Source organism: Diadema antillarum, unplaced genomic scaffold (assembly GCF_040938485.1).
Source record: "Diadema antillarum isolate AM-2024a unplaced genomic scaffold, OU_Dant_1.0 seq00001043_RagTag, whole genome shotgun sequence".
Taxonomy (NCBI): domain Eukaryota; kingdom Metazoa; phylum Echinodermata; class Echinoidea; order Diadematoida; family Diadematidae; genus Diadema; species Diadema antillarum.
The window spans coordinates 56,568-72,066 of record NW_027271874.1 but is presented as its reverse complement, the minus strand read 5'-3'; the positions used below and the strand labels follow the sequence as shown (position 1 = coordinate 72,066).

Sequence of the window (15,499 nt, the reverse complement as noted above, 5' to 3'; positions counted from 1 at the left end):
TACTGTTGACCCTTAACCCCCCCCCCAAAAAAAAAAAAAAAAAAAAATGTAAGTTCTGCAGCCACCTATAGAAGTTCCCCTAGTTTTTCACATACATGTGCAACACACCACACTAGCAAGAAATGCATCATGAATATATAGTCGTACATTTCAAACACAAGATATGTAAACATGTACGGGTACCTGGTATGCTAAAGTACATTTTGTACTTGTGTTTATTTTACATGTACTTTTGTATGCTCACCATAAAGCACAATAAAATTGTACATACACAATCCAGTGAATCCAGGCAAACATCAAATACAAAGTTGTATATGCACAATTGCCTTTTTACTTTTATTGATATTTAAAGCCTACTGTATGTGTGACATATGACATAACAGCATCTGGGGGGTGTTTCATCAACGTTTGTCGGCGCTGACAACTTGAATCACCATAGTAACAGTCAGTGACCAGAGCATCTCAGCCAATCAAAACCAAGGACTTTGCTGAAATTGGTCAGCGCCGACAGTTGTCGGCGCTGACAAGCATTGATGAAACACCCCCCTGGCATTGTTATTTTATAATAGACAGGGTTTTTCCAGTACAGTATACAAATGTATAAGTCTGTACATATGTAATCTCGAATTTATGTACACTGTAATTTGAGCCCAAAAGAGCTTCATAAACACATAATGCAATGTATTCTGTTGGACCATCAAACCTGCCCAAAACTGGGTGTGCTCAAAGAATGTTGAAGGATTGTGCTCAATGATGCACTCAAGATGTATACTGCCATCTTATCATTTGAGAAAATAAACCAACAAACAATGATACATACCACGTACAATGTGTCAATGTACACTGTACACATATAATACAATATTTTTTCTATACACAAATTTTTAAAGGTTACAAGACTGACATTGCAAGAGCTTGCATGAGGTAGACGGCAAGATGCTGTCCAACCAGCAGAGACTCCAACCCTCCCGTTTTCGACGGGAGATCTCCCGCCGAAAGCCCATTTTCGCAAAATCTCCCGTTCTCCCGTTTGAGATTTGATTTCTCCCGCCCTGGCTCTGTGTCTCCCGATGGAAAGGATTTCTTACTTATTGCTACGTATTGTATGTTGAAAAAAATAAGCCTTAGATAGCACCAGAGAACATCTAAAACCCTAGGAACTTTGCGCTTCGTACACATCAACTTGGAGTCTCCCGTTTGTTAAGGGTTTCGGGCGGGAGAATCTCCAGATCAGAAGGTGCTTGGGGTTGGAGTCTCTGAACCAGGCGAAGTTAAGTTAAAATTTCATCATTCAAACAATGCAAAATCTTGTTCCACTTCCTGTCGTAGACCATTCCCTATGGTGTATTTGTTTTATAATTTTGTTATTCATATTCTGCAAAATTAAAATGCAACTAAAATATCTGGTTTTACTTCCCAGTAGTTTCTTTTCTTTAACCCTGACCAGGCCGGGCTTATTGGCCTGTTTTTGGCCCTAAAAATTGGCACATACATTACATGTCACGTAATCTACCAAAAAAACTATAAAAGAAAGAATTGAATTTTTTCATTTCTTATATTTTATATTAATTAATATGCATGAAATCATAAATTTTGCTCTAATCAGAAAATAAAGCTAATGACATCGTAATTTTGGGTGACATTGTTCCTTGTAGCATTCCTAACAATGTACTTGAAAATATAATCTGGTATCAAAGTTAATTTCTTATGAATTTTATTGTTTTGTGAATTTCTTATGTATTTCGTCGTTTTTCGACTTTTTGTTTTTTTTTTCATTTTTTTTCCACAAAATTTATTACAGAACCCATTTTAAGCATAATTGTGCTAAAATTAATTGATTTCAGCCATTGAAAGTGAAAATAATTACATTTTTTTGAATAAGGTGAGAAAACTCTATTTGCATAGACTTTGTACTCAAAATCACATTTTTGAGCCATTTTCTTTCAGACAAGCATGTATAAAAGGTCGTGCAGCGTCGTAACGGTATGTTTGAATTTTGAAAAAATGGTGTCATAAGATGTGCGAGACTTGAAAGTAAAAAGTCAGCAAGCTGCGCAGTCAAAAAATTTCATGTGGCAGAATGGTCGTGGAAATGTTTCTGTTTAAAAAGTATTATGAATGAGTTTTGGTTTTGAAAACTCCAACAGCTGCGGTACATACAGTACATTTCCTTTTTCCATTTTCAACCTTCTCTCTTTAAAGAGCAAAGAGACACTACGGTACTGTTATGCGCTATACATATAAAGCACTGTAGTATATATATGTGACCCTGCACCTCAAAACAAACAAAAAGTCATGAATGACATGAATTTTTAGTTAAGATCATATTCTGAAAGAGCAGACTTTAAGCTTTAAAATGATGTATAACTCAAATCAAATGGAATCTCCTAACCTATCTAAATATTGGAAAGAAAGCACAAACTCAGGAAAAGTGTGAACTGAGAAAAGAGGCTCTGAAGAACAGTATCTATAATTCAAGCGCTTAATCTTTACCAAACCGTGCTGGCTGTGCGATGAATGGGACAAAAAACAGGAAGTAAACCACCAGAGTAACAACAATGAAGAGATTATCAGATTACACTGAAATTAAGCATGCCTCATTAACACATATTGTCCATAATTAATGCCAACTTTCAAAGCAGTAAGACCATCCTTTCGAAAGTTATTATGTTGAAAGTGAGTGTGGACAAGGTTTTTCAGAAATGAAAAAGGGATTCTAAAGACACACCTAATCACACTATTCTACCAAAAATGTTTGAGATAAACTGCTTAAAAAACACACTTTCCTGCCCATTTTATGATACCAAATTTTAGCATAATGAAAAAGAAGACCCGCTCTTTCAGAAAATATGAAAAAGTCAAGTTCGGCTAGGTTGACCCATTTCACTTATTTTCAGTCCTCACGCAAAATCAGTGTGTGCGACTTTATGTTCGTTTTGAGGTGCATGGTCACATATGGTGAAAGCTGTGGAGTCTTAATCAGCCACTCTTTATGGCTACTAGCTTTGAGAAATGTATTCACAATAAAAGAAGAAGAAGAAACCATCCAAGATTCCAAAGCATGAGGCTCTCATGATCATTTGACAGGCCTCTTTGAGTTGTACATCCTCACACCACCTGCGTTGAGCGATGTCCGACAGTTTCTTTGCAGAAGAACCCCCACAGATAGTTTCTCCGTAGCCAGGCCCCTGTAAGTTATGGTAAATATTACACACACACAGTAACCCCAGAAAATCAAAATGAGAGCAAATATCAAAGGTCAAATATGACCTAGTGAAGTAAACAATCCACAATGTGCTGTATGGTCTCTAGCATTGTATGCTGTTTGCCCAGGCATAGGATGTGATACGGCAAACATAACAGGCTTGAAATGTGTGATGTTTCCATGGCATTATCACATATTATATCACATATCGATTATATTCATTCATATATTTGATTTTGAAATGTTTGTACAGTATAGTTGCTCAAAACAGTATTCAATTATAAATACTGGTAACTACATGCACTACACTCACATCTACAATGTACATTGTTTTACCTGAAGAAGTACTTGTCAAAGGAAACATTTCAGACACAACCACATAACTGGACACATACAGTGTATCATCATTGGTTTTCTTTTACCTATTACTGTACCGGAATTTGAAAAGAAAACAGTACAGAAAGACAGTGATGATACAAACAACCTCATCATACATTATCACATTCTCTCCATCGTTTAGCACTTACACTGTGATTTTAATATCAAACAAGACAGAACATCCAAAACAAAACAAAACAAAACAAAACAAAACAACCAAACAAAGCATTATAAACAAAAATATGAAATGAAATGAGAAAGACTCACTCAATGTATGGAGTAATCTCATCCAGAGTCCATTTCTCCTTCGTCTTGAATAGCATGTTGAATCTACAATATTTGTATGACCAGCAAAACAAAGTGAAGACTGGACAAATTTCTCCATTTCAGGAAATCTACCAAGGTACTCTTTATTTACAGTACGAAGAGCAGTATAGTACAAGAAGCATAAAGTCTCTATTAACCTATTCCTTACGTTCCCGTTATACCAGGTTCCTGTCGTGTCAACTGATAAACGGTAACCTAGAGTTGATACGAATATGCAAATGGTGAAGTGTTGATATTATCCAATCACAATGTGCCATATAGTTTGTACATAAAATTCAAAATTTCCAGTTTTTGATTCATACACAAAATTTATGCGCTTGTCTCAAATCCTGATAGGCCCCACATCTGACTGATCATTATTTTGAAGTTATTCAACCACGATAACATTTTTCACACATGAAATAAAAGAAAATTGAATTTTCAGCATTTTGTTGTTGTTGTTATTGTACACAGTCAATGGAAATTTATTAGATGATGACATCATCAGCTCACTCTTTTGCATATTCATATCAACTGAGCAAGAACTGTTCTGCAGTAATTAGCTCAACTTCACAATTTCATAACTTCCCTAATTTCTATCCGATCCATCAAATTGTTGTATAATAATTATATTTGTAAGATTTTATTCTTTCTTTCAGAATAACTATTTTATAACTGGTCTAGAATTCCCCTTTAAATCACCACCTGTCAAGCCAGTACAGTGGAATTCAAAGGGTCAAGCACTGACCTCTCCTTCTCGTCCTCAGGGAGAGCAGACACTGGATAGTACCACGTCACTGCTGGGGAGCTTGACCGGTCAATCAGAGCCAATCCCTGTATCAAAAAAACCAACATGACAACTAAATGAACATGATATTACAACTGATTGACAAATTGCCCTACATCGACGTAAATAAGCACTGAACTGATCAGTGTTTTTGTAAAAATTATTTTTCTTCATACTACTAAAACACAGATCCATTGAGTCTTTTTATGTCGATGTAGGGCAATTTGTCAATTAGTTGCAATTAAAAACATCTTGACAGAATAATTTCATGAATTTGAAATAAACACACATTTCATACAGTGAAAAATAGAGGTAGGCATTCACTTCTTTTTTTCCTGCTGCTTTCTTTTGCTGGACATGTCTTGTTTTCTCGTTTACATTATTCATACTTTTTTATCCTTAAAAGTCCTAAAAGGAATCATATGTATAGGGTGTGATGGGAGAAAGGGCGGGGGAGGGAAAGAGCTAGCTTTCTTTGTAGTCCAACACCTTATTCATTTTGCTGGGAATGGCCGCTCACTCCAAGAAGAAGAGTAAAACTATGTCAAGCTAGATTATCTCACCTTCAACTGCTGTTCTGTGGTAACCATGCCCTCTGGCACACTTTGCTGCCACACTTCCAAGAATTCTGACAAGTTGAACTATTTTGGAAGAAAAGCAAAGGAAAGTATTTGTGCAATGATTTTTCCATATGTAAATTGTATTGTTAATTATCAAACAGTTTTTGGACAGTCTTTGGAGCATAACAGTATGGTGTGTTGTCCTATGACACATCATACCGGACAAGTAACTGCACACTCACTGATGTAATAATGCATGCATACTTCCTTCCTTCCTTCCATCCATCCATCCATCCATCCATCCACCATCCATTCATTTTTTCATTCATTCATTCATTCATTAATTCATTCATATATTCATTCATTAATTCATTCACTCATTCATTCATTCATTCATAAATTCATACATTTTCATAATTTCAGAAAAAGCTTTCTGTGAAGGTCACAGCCCTTTTTGATGATTCACAATGCACTAACTAAGGACTACTGTGATTAAACTGAACTTTATAGCAAACTTTGGTATGAAATTCATACAATTTATATCACATTCTCTTGAAAGCTAGGGACAGACCTGGCAACAAGTTGTACAACTGAGGGACCATGGTTACCTTATCTGCAGGTCTCAAGAGCATTTCTGCAAAAAGCTGACATATCTTGTCTGTATCCAAGCTACAGAGGGCTCCCTTGGGACCTGTAACACAACATGATATGGCAACTGATTGATAAATTACCCTTCATCAACGTGTTTAGAGTAGAGCATGATGAAAATGATGGACATACACACTCAGATAGGATTCGAACCACTGATCTCTATACAGAGACTCCAACTCTCCCGTTTTCGACGGGAGATCTCCCGCCGAAAGCCCATTTTTGCAAAATCTCCCGTTCTCCCGCTTGAGAGTTAATTTCTCCCGCCCTGGCTCTGTGTCTCCCGCTTGAAATGATTTCTTACTTAATATCATTGTATGTTGAAAAATAAGCCTTAGATAGCACGAGAGAGCATCTAGAACCCTAGAGCTTCCAGGGTCCTTAAGCGGGCCCTGGACCCCGGCCGCAAGGAACTTTGCGCTTCGCGCACATCAAATTGGAGTCTCCCGTTTGCTAGGGGTTTCAGGCGGGAGAATCTCCCGATTGGAAGGTGCTTGGGGTTGGAGTCTCTGTCTATAGGAGGTAATATCTGAATATCTCATTGGCCCATTCACACTGTCATACAAGTGAAGCTGTCACGCCGCCATCTCACCAGGCACACTCTGTGGGGATTTGTGCACATCATTTTCCAACAGAGACTGTCACTAAGATCATGTGATGTCGTGAGTTAACATCTCGTACACATTAAATGTATGGGTGATGGGCATGGTAAGATATGGCATCGCAGTGGCTTCAAAGGGATTATTTGCCCAACGAGACATCCAGATATCTCCTTTAGAGATCCGTGATTCAAACCCAGGACCTCCTAATTGCTATCAAATCAGGCATTACATCCATGAGACTGCCAAGCTTCTGCCCCGATAGTCATGGTGGCTCAGGTCCTGCATATTTATTCAAATTAGTTACCCAAAGACATTAATCAATTGGGGCTCATTTACATCAATATGGGCGATTTTTCAGTCACCTAAAATAAAAACTGCTTGATGTATGACTCCTGAATTAAAATACATGTAACAGCTACTATATTTTGCCAGAAAAGAAACATAACTGTGAATGGTAAGAGCAAACTAGGTATCAAACTGTGAATACACATTAAATGTACTTTCCTGATAATCTTGACAATTTGTAAAGGAGATTTTCAGGTTAAAAATTGCAGGGCTGCCAACATTCACTCACACAAATCAGGGAGATGATGAGGTACAATCAGGGAAATACTTGCATGTTTCATGCATCTCAATAGGTATTACAAAAGTAATAAAGTCCCAAATTGGGGAGATTATATTCATATATTTTAACATATTTATGTCATTATCAAGAACATGAAGAGGTATTAAAGCTTTCAGGAAGACTCCAGCAAAATCAGGGTGACTTTCTATCTCCTCACGTGGTCTGGCCCAAACAATCTATTTCCCCCATCAGTTGGCATAGGTAGCATAGGAAAAGCTTGAAAATTTTAGGCAAACTTCTGTCATCTACCTTCTGGCTCTGTACAGCTTGCCATGATACTACACACTTTCAAAAGTGAATTTTATTAAAGTGATGCGAAATGCTGGGGAGCTTAAACAGTCAATCAAAGCCGATCCCTGTTTCAAAAGCAGGCATGTGACTTTACATAATGGTAATTTGCAACTATAATTGATCATAGAAACTAAATTGACACTGTAGCTGCATCCTCTTGATTACAGAGCACAATTCAAAGTGATTACATTGAAAAATCAAAAACAAAAGCAAATCCGCAGAAAGTGTCCTATCTACAATGATTGATAATAGAGATGCACGCACTCGATTATTCGGGTGACATTAAATTTGTCTGCATGTGTATATATGCACATATATGTACAAATGTGTGGGTAATAGGGTGCCTTAAATGACAACACAAAGGACAGGTATATGAGTTCACATATGTGTAACCCCCTTTATGGCATTTTATACAGTATAAGGAGGAAAGTAATTATATCCATAATAATCCCACTACCATCACTTGCTTATTGTTATGGCTCTAAATTGGCAGTCAGGAATTGCATATAAGTAATAAAAAGAGACCAATAATGGCCTGGTACATAATACTGTCGATTGACACTCACGATTCATAATACAAAGGTGAATAATACGCACAAAGTGAAAAAAAAACATAAACAAATGAACAGAACATAGTTTACATGTTCGAAGATTGTACATTCTTTTTTTACATGCACACACACAAAAAAAATACACAGATATTACGAAAACGATGAACAAATGAATGAAACATGGCCATGAAAATATTGCAGTTTTATACACTTCTTACCTTGTTTTTCCTCTCCATAACACTTCAAGCAGTGAGAAATGATACATCTGACAAATAGAAATCAAGGAAATAAAGATTTTCAGTTTTTCATTTGTCAGATACCACTCATAAGATAAAATTACTAAACTGTTCAAACCCTAGAAAAGAAAAAAAGAATATGAACAGACACACAAAGAGTCAGTGCATAATGTAATTTTGGGGCCAGAAATTTCAATTCTACTCGTTGTGTTTTTGCCATATACCAAGATTTATTACGAGCTTGGTAACATGCTAGGTGAAAGAAAAATAAAGTTAGTCTTACTGAAATAAGTTGATGTAGAAGAGTATTTCATGTTAAAATCCATTTGAAACAAAAAAGAGAAAACAAACTTTTATGGAAACTTTTTTGAACAAGCCTACAAAAGATTTGAAAGGCAACAATATCATCCTTCATATATTTGGCATGTCTAATTTCCTGGATGGCAAAAATTGCTGATCCAGACCACAGATTATGTTTTAGAAAGAAAAATAACTTTTTCAAAGGTTAAAACATATTTTCTTACTTTTATACTGGAGAAAAAAAACTCAAATGCTACAAAAATGTAACAGTTGTAAGTCCTGAATTTGTGACAAATGTCCCTGTTTCAGAAAATTTCATATATTTTTTCAACTTCCATTCTGTTCTTATTCTTTACATATAATATTTTCTTATTCTGTGTCTGATTCAAAGTTTGTTTTATTGTACTCCCATTTAGTAAAAAGAAACCAGAGCACCACCAGGGATTTCTTTTAAAATCTGAATATGACCAACAGCACCAATGTCGTGTGTGCTGCGTAAAGCATTTTCAGGCAGTGGACTACAAACGGTTAAGGCATTGGAAGGAAACTATAGCTGCGGTCACACTAGCAAAAGACTGTGAAGTTTAAGATCAAGAAATCTCTGCAAAGTTTGCTGGCAGCCAAACTTCTAAACCCTAAAGTTTTAAGTCTAAGTGACAGGTATATGTGCACAAGAAAAAAGAACGTGTGGGCCATCTAACAAGTAGTGATTGTGATGTAACAATGCTCACACATACATCACAATGACTGTATGCTTTGGAGGCACCGCCTGCAAACAGATGGTGGACTTGACAAACTTGACACAAACTTTACAAACTCGACAAAAAGTTTCAGCCGCTGGCATTAACACTGCCCAGAGATCAAGAAGATTGGCGAGGGCCGGGTCAGGGAAATATCCCTAGTTTTCCAGGAAGTTTAGCGGAAAGTTTTGTGAGAACTTTCACAAGTTTGCGGTCACACTGGTAAAACTGGTAAAATCTTACAGATTACGATCGTAAACTTCGCAATCTGTTATCAGTGTGACAGTATCTATCTGGACATTGATCCACACCTTGGTTCCAGGCTCTCAAGGGTAGCTAGGGTCTCCTCCACGGGTACCTCATCATAGGACCAGGAATTCTCCTGGACCAGGGACAGGATGTGGGTCATTGCCTGGGACTCGTAGTCAAAGTCCAGGACTCTCCAGCAGTCTATAAATAGTGACAGACAAAACATGATTTTATTCACAATTCTCTCAAACACTTTGACTCCTCAGATGCTTTTTCTTTTTTTCTTTTTAATAGAGACGATGAATTTACACTCAGATTTACAAATATAATTGAACAATATCTTCTCCACTCACAAGATGCTTAAAATACAAGATTTTAAAATTCAAGGTGACTTCAAGTACAAAACTGGGTGGTAGGAAAGAAAGATTTATTTGCCACTCCAAGCATATTTCAAACCCATTAAACTAGCACCACCATGGCCCCCAAAGCCCCTCCCCCCCCATAAAAAAATAAACAAACCTAAATTGCACATGAATGCTGCACCAATATCAACTCAACATCTAAATTGACAGTACACTGCCTCTATCCTTCTTGTCCATTGTTAAAAAAAACAAAACAAAAAACAAAAACACACACACACAAAGGAATCTTAACCCGCTTAACAAGCATTTCCCATAGACACTTGCCCGAGTATATTCGGGACTCGTCCTCAATGGGTTAAATAATGTTAGATCGAAAAATAAGGATTGAGAGCATTCAATCAGAAATTTGAAAGACTGTGACAGTATCACTGTGTTTATTTTTTTCAACGCTGTTTGTTACTTGCAAGATTATTTGCTTGATATTCACATGCCATTACTATCTTGCAGAGTGCATCTTACCTTTAATCAGACAAGCTTTTAGGGCCTGCAGTTCCTCAAGTATTTCTTTCTCGCTAGCCTGCACAATATCCAGGAGCATTGCCATGGTAAACCTTTGGCCCGAGTGCTCGGGCGTGTCCTCGTACAGGTTTCCGGCGAATGGATTCTCTTGCAGCAGCATTTGTAATTTCTTCAGCCGGGGCCGCAGAGGGCGCACTTCAAGATAGGAGTGCATCACACCAGTTACCTGACAAGGGAACACAAATCAAGGACAAAATAAACAGATAAACAAACAGGAACAGAACAAAACTCACATGAAAATCTTCTCCACAGTGACATCTCTGGAAATCAACCTGTTGAGGACGGGCTGATTTTGCTATAACACGCATTTCCCATAGACACCTACCAGAGTATACTCGGGACTAGTCTTCAAGGGGTTAAAAGGAATTGAAGAAAGGAAACGAAACGAAATAAACAATGCCTCATTTAACAACCACATGGCATTTACAGACATATTTTCCAACGTAATGACACAGGTTTAAAAGAAACAGAGAGCAGGGAGAAATCTACAATGTTTGTTTTGTTCTCATTTTCTATCTGACACGATAACTGAATAGTCCGTAGCCAGCTGCACAATCTGGTCTTCCATTGGGCCCACTTGTGAGTACCGTGGGTTGGTACCTACGGGACGGCATGATAACACACAACATTGCTCGGTAAGATTTCCTTGGATTCGAACCCATAACCGCACCCCAGTCATTCGACTGTAAAGTAGGTATATATAACTGAGCCACCTTGCTGCCCTAAAATCTGCCATACCACACAACAAGACACAACAGTGATGCATGCAATTTGTCAGAATTGTGAGAGAAATTTGCAGGAGTCATGGAACAGGATGGGGGGGGGGGGAGCTAGGGCAGGGGGAGCTAGGGCAGGGGGCTACAGCCACCTCACATATTTGGCTCATCACAAATACAACATGGGAGGAAAAATGGGGGAAAAAGTTTGTAACATGCATGAATTTCCAAAGTTTCCGTCCTTACATTCTTTCTGTCTGAGCAGGGGATACCATTGACCCTGACCCCCTGGTCCCATAGCCCTCCCCCCCCACCCCCCCCCCCCCAAAAAAAAAAAAAAATGTTCAGCAGTCCCTGATTTCTAAGACCGGACTAAAACCATCTCTCTTAACCCGTTGAGGACAGACTAATTTTGCTACAACACGCATTTCCCATAGAACCCTGCCCGAGTATACTCTGGACTCGTCCTTGACGGGTTAAGGAGAGAATTTCCATAAATTTTGGGGGGCATACCAGCTTTTGATGTATCCTGTTCTCTCCTTCAGGGAGGCCATCTTTGGTGAAACAATCCTCCAAGAGGAGGAGAGTGTTGGAAGTCTCTGCAACCTTGAGATCGTAGGTCTTGCCATCTGTGCACAGGACGGCATGGTCAGTCTTGTTTCCTCTGATCACCAATCTGCAGCATGGGGAAAAGAAAGTATTCATTAAGGCAGTGTTGCTTTAAAATTCTCTAACAGTGCGATTCCTGACCATAATTCAATAAAGCTTATTTTAATGGTATAAAATACAACAAAAACGAATGGCAGAAGGGATCAACATTGAACAAAAAATTAAGAAAGTTAGGGAATCTTAAAGTTTCACAAAATTTCTCAATAAATAATTCTATTGCAGCAATTATCCATGTTAAAAAGAGGAGGTAATGATGCACTGCAAATATGTGTAGATACTCCATAGAATTATGTGTAAACTAAGCAGATGAACTGCATGAATCGAGAGATGCTGGCCAATGGCTACATAGGATAGCAGTTTCTTTACTTTAATTACATGCAGAAACTTTAAATTGACTTACATCAGTGAATGGTGAAGAATTTCATTTCATCAACAATGTATTTTATCCAGGGCATTGGATAGCCATATTTCATGAGATATGTGAAAATTTGCCCTCCATACATCCACAAATTTCTATCTTTATGAATGCAACATTTTCCGATTTTAAACCCACTAAATGTGACCGTGCACCTCAAAATGAACATAAAGTCGCACACACTGATTTTGCGTGAGGACTGAAAAATAAGTGAAATGGGTCAACCTAGCTGAACTTGACTTTTTCATATTTTCTGAAAGAGCGGGTCTTCTTTTACATTATGCTAACATTTGGTATCATAAAACGGGCAGGAAAGCGTGTTTTTTAGCAGTTTATCTCAAACATTTTTGGTAGAATAGTGCGATTAGGTGTGTCTTTAGAATCCCTTTTTCATTTCTGAAAAACCTTGTCCACATTCTTCACTTTCAACTCTAATAACTTTTGAAAGGATGGTGCTACTGCTTTGAAAGTTGGCATTAATTATGGACAGAATGTGTTAATGAGGCAGGCTTAATTTCAGTTTAATCTGATAATCCCTTCATTGTTGTTACTCTGGTGGTTTACTTCCTGTTTTTTGTCCCATTCATCACACAGCCAACACGGTTTGGTAAAGATTAAGCGCTTGAATAGACACTGTACTTCAGAGCCTCTTTTCTCAGTTCACACTTTTCCTGAGTTTGTGCTTTCTTTCCAGTATTTAGATAGGTTAGGAGAGTCCATTTGATTTGAGTCATATGTACATCATTTTAAAGCTTAAAGTCTGCTCTTTCAGCATATGGTCTTAGCTAAAAATTAATGTCTGGCAACTTTTTGTTTGTTTTGAGGTGCAGGGTCACAAATGATACCACTGAATACCAGTAGGGCCTGCATGTAATACTATAGTATATACTACTACTCACCTTTGACCTTCTTCCACACAATTTAATATTGTGTCATCAACCTCAAGTAACCTCATCGACGCTGGGTTCAATTCATGGCCAAAGTAGAGGCACTGGGGCTGCCCTGCCAGGTCAGTGAGGTTCAGTTTGGCATTTTCTGCAATCTTATGGACTTCCTCAAGAGTTCTAGTGCGGTCAATGGTACACAAAAATGTAGTTGTGAGTGGTAATACATCACAGGTAAAACAATAGACCAAGTCAAATAATCTAATGGTACAGGCATAGTGAGATGATTTGTCACACCGGTACATTGCATCTAAAAACAAAGACTGCACTTGGTATTGTTTAACACTGATGCTACTGGGAAAAGGTATTACAACTGGTAGTAAATAAAAAAAAATGATTATACCATTGATCATTATAAATTACGATAGTTAATTATTCAAGTGGCTGAAGTTTATGACTTTTTCTTCTGGCATATGGCACAATGTGCCTGCTTGATGCCATTTGCTGACTTCAATTGCTATGGTTACCTGGGGTGAACAACAAGGGGTCAGCATATTAAATTTGCTCATTTTCTTGTGAGGGAGGGTATGGGAACCACTTCACCGGGTTGGCACTTTGCTCTTTGCGATGAATGAATGAAGTGGGATCTTTAACATGAGCTGAGTGAGTCATGGGCACTGTGTAACTCACACACGGGACCTCCATTTTATGTCCCATCCAACCAAGGGACAGAGTGTTTATGCCTCTTAATACATGAGGGAATGGTAGGAATGATTACATAAAACATTGCTCAGTGAGGCTCAAAATTGAACCCAGTATCCTTGAATCTGAAGGCAGACCCACTCACAATGCCTGGCCATAGTTTATGACTGAATAATAAGAAGCAACAATTTTCTCTCACAATTTCAAATGATAACATACGAGGTCTATGTAATATAAATGGATATGTATATTTTCTTGGTGTCCTAACCATGGGCACTGTAATGTACGTGCTAGGGTTGCTGGTGCGGTTAGGTGTCCTTTGACAATTGTCTTGCATTATCATTCTGTTAGTGCCAATTACAATCAACAAGTTGATTATGCAAAGCCAAAACACCCAAAGTGCTTTGCCATTCTTCAAGCATTTTCCACCTCAAACTGCATGACAACTGAAAAATTATTTGAGCTGAAAAATATTTGGCATACATACAACTGTACATACAACTTACAAGGTATATGATTTTAATCACGAGTATTAATATCAATCCACGGGAAAGTATCACATGATTCATCATTATTGACACGTTCCGTAACAAAGCCTGCGCCTGCGCCTGATTGCAATGAGATGAGCAGGAAGATGTAAATTTAAACATGTCATTAACGTATTATTGCCAAGGTGTGTTTTTTTTTTTTTCATAACTCTATTCTATTAACACGGATGAGTCCAGACATTTTTTTTTTTTTTTTTTTTTCATGGTAGGGCATCGGCAGGCCTAAATTAAAACTAACGTTAGATCTACTCCCTTCCAAATATGCACCTCATCACAATGACAATGTAATGGCTAATGCACATAAACATAACACTCTACGACTAACCAGTAACCGTATAAAATTAAGTATAAAAAGTTAACCATGCTAACTGTGAGTGTTAGCTCTCCCCCTCTACTGTATTTTCAGTAGGGCCTACTTTAGAAGTGTAGGCCTACTTTTTATACTAAAAAAGACACTAGCTAAGGGTCTCTCTTCCTAATCCTACCTAGTAGGTCTCATATCATGGTCTAACAAGGTTAGATACTAGAGATTATAGAGTCTAGTTGGAAGTGTGGATTAGACAGCTCAATCAAAAATAAACAAACACATACACAACAATGCAATACAAAAAGGGTTACCTTTCACACTCCAAATCCCCCATTTTCAATGATGTCTTCGTGAGTCAACTGCATGCAATGATGGACTGTACTACGACTCTAGCTCCGTGAAGTGACACTGGAAGAGACTACCGACACCGCCAGTGACATGAAACCAAATAACGCGCGCTTCCTACTTCCGGTGAATGGGAGATAGTTTCTGTGTTACAGACTTGTGTAGATCTATGTATGAAACCATTAATATCATTAAAGATCTAGATGCTCTGTATAGTCGTATTCATGTTGAAATATGCATACGTAGTGATGTATACATTATAAATTGACAAATTAAAGACTCATATTAATCTAATTAGAACTCGACCGCAAAGGTTAAAAGTTACAATCATTTTGATTTGTATAGAATTATAGACTAAAACATCGTCATTCTTGACAGACTCAAACATCAAATAATATCATTTTCCCATGTATTTGGAACAAGTAAGCCTAATGATCCTAGCGTTTCTTTTAAATAATAATATAATTTTATTCATATAATCTTATGAACAAACA

At 37.6% G+C, this 15,499-nt stretch overlaps 1 protein-coding gene across 1 annotated transcript; it reads right to left on the bottom strand.

The window, feature by feature from the left end:
- Positions 1-2,949: 2,949 nt before the first annotated feature.
- LOC139743062 (sister chromatid cohesion protein DCC1-like) lies at positions 2,950-14,994 on the bottom strand. The gene is made up of 11 exons (XM_071653569.1): positions 14,972-14,994; positions 13,119-13,364; positions 11,649-11,811; positions 10,360-10,585; positions 9,541-9,679; positions 8,172-8,218; positions 5,845-5,927; positions 5,240-5,317; positions 4,638-4,723; positions 3,851-3,913; positions 2,950-3,188 (listed from the first exon to the last, which is right to left on the bottom strand). Exons 1-11 carry the CDS (start codon positions 14,992-14,994, stop codon positions 3,077-3,079), a joined length of 1,266 nt encoding a protein of 421 aa, XP_071509670.1. The 3' UTR covers positions 2,950-3,076.
- Positions 14,995-15,499: the final 505 nt, after the last annotated feature.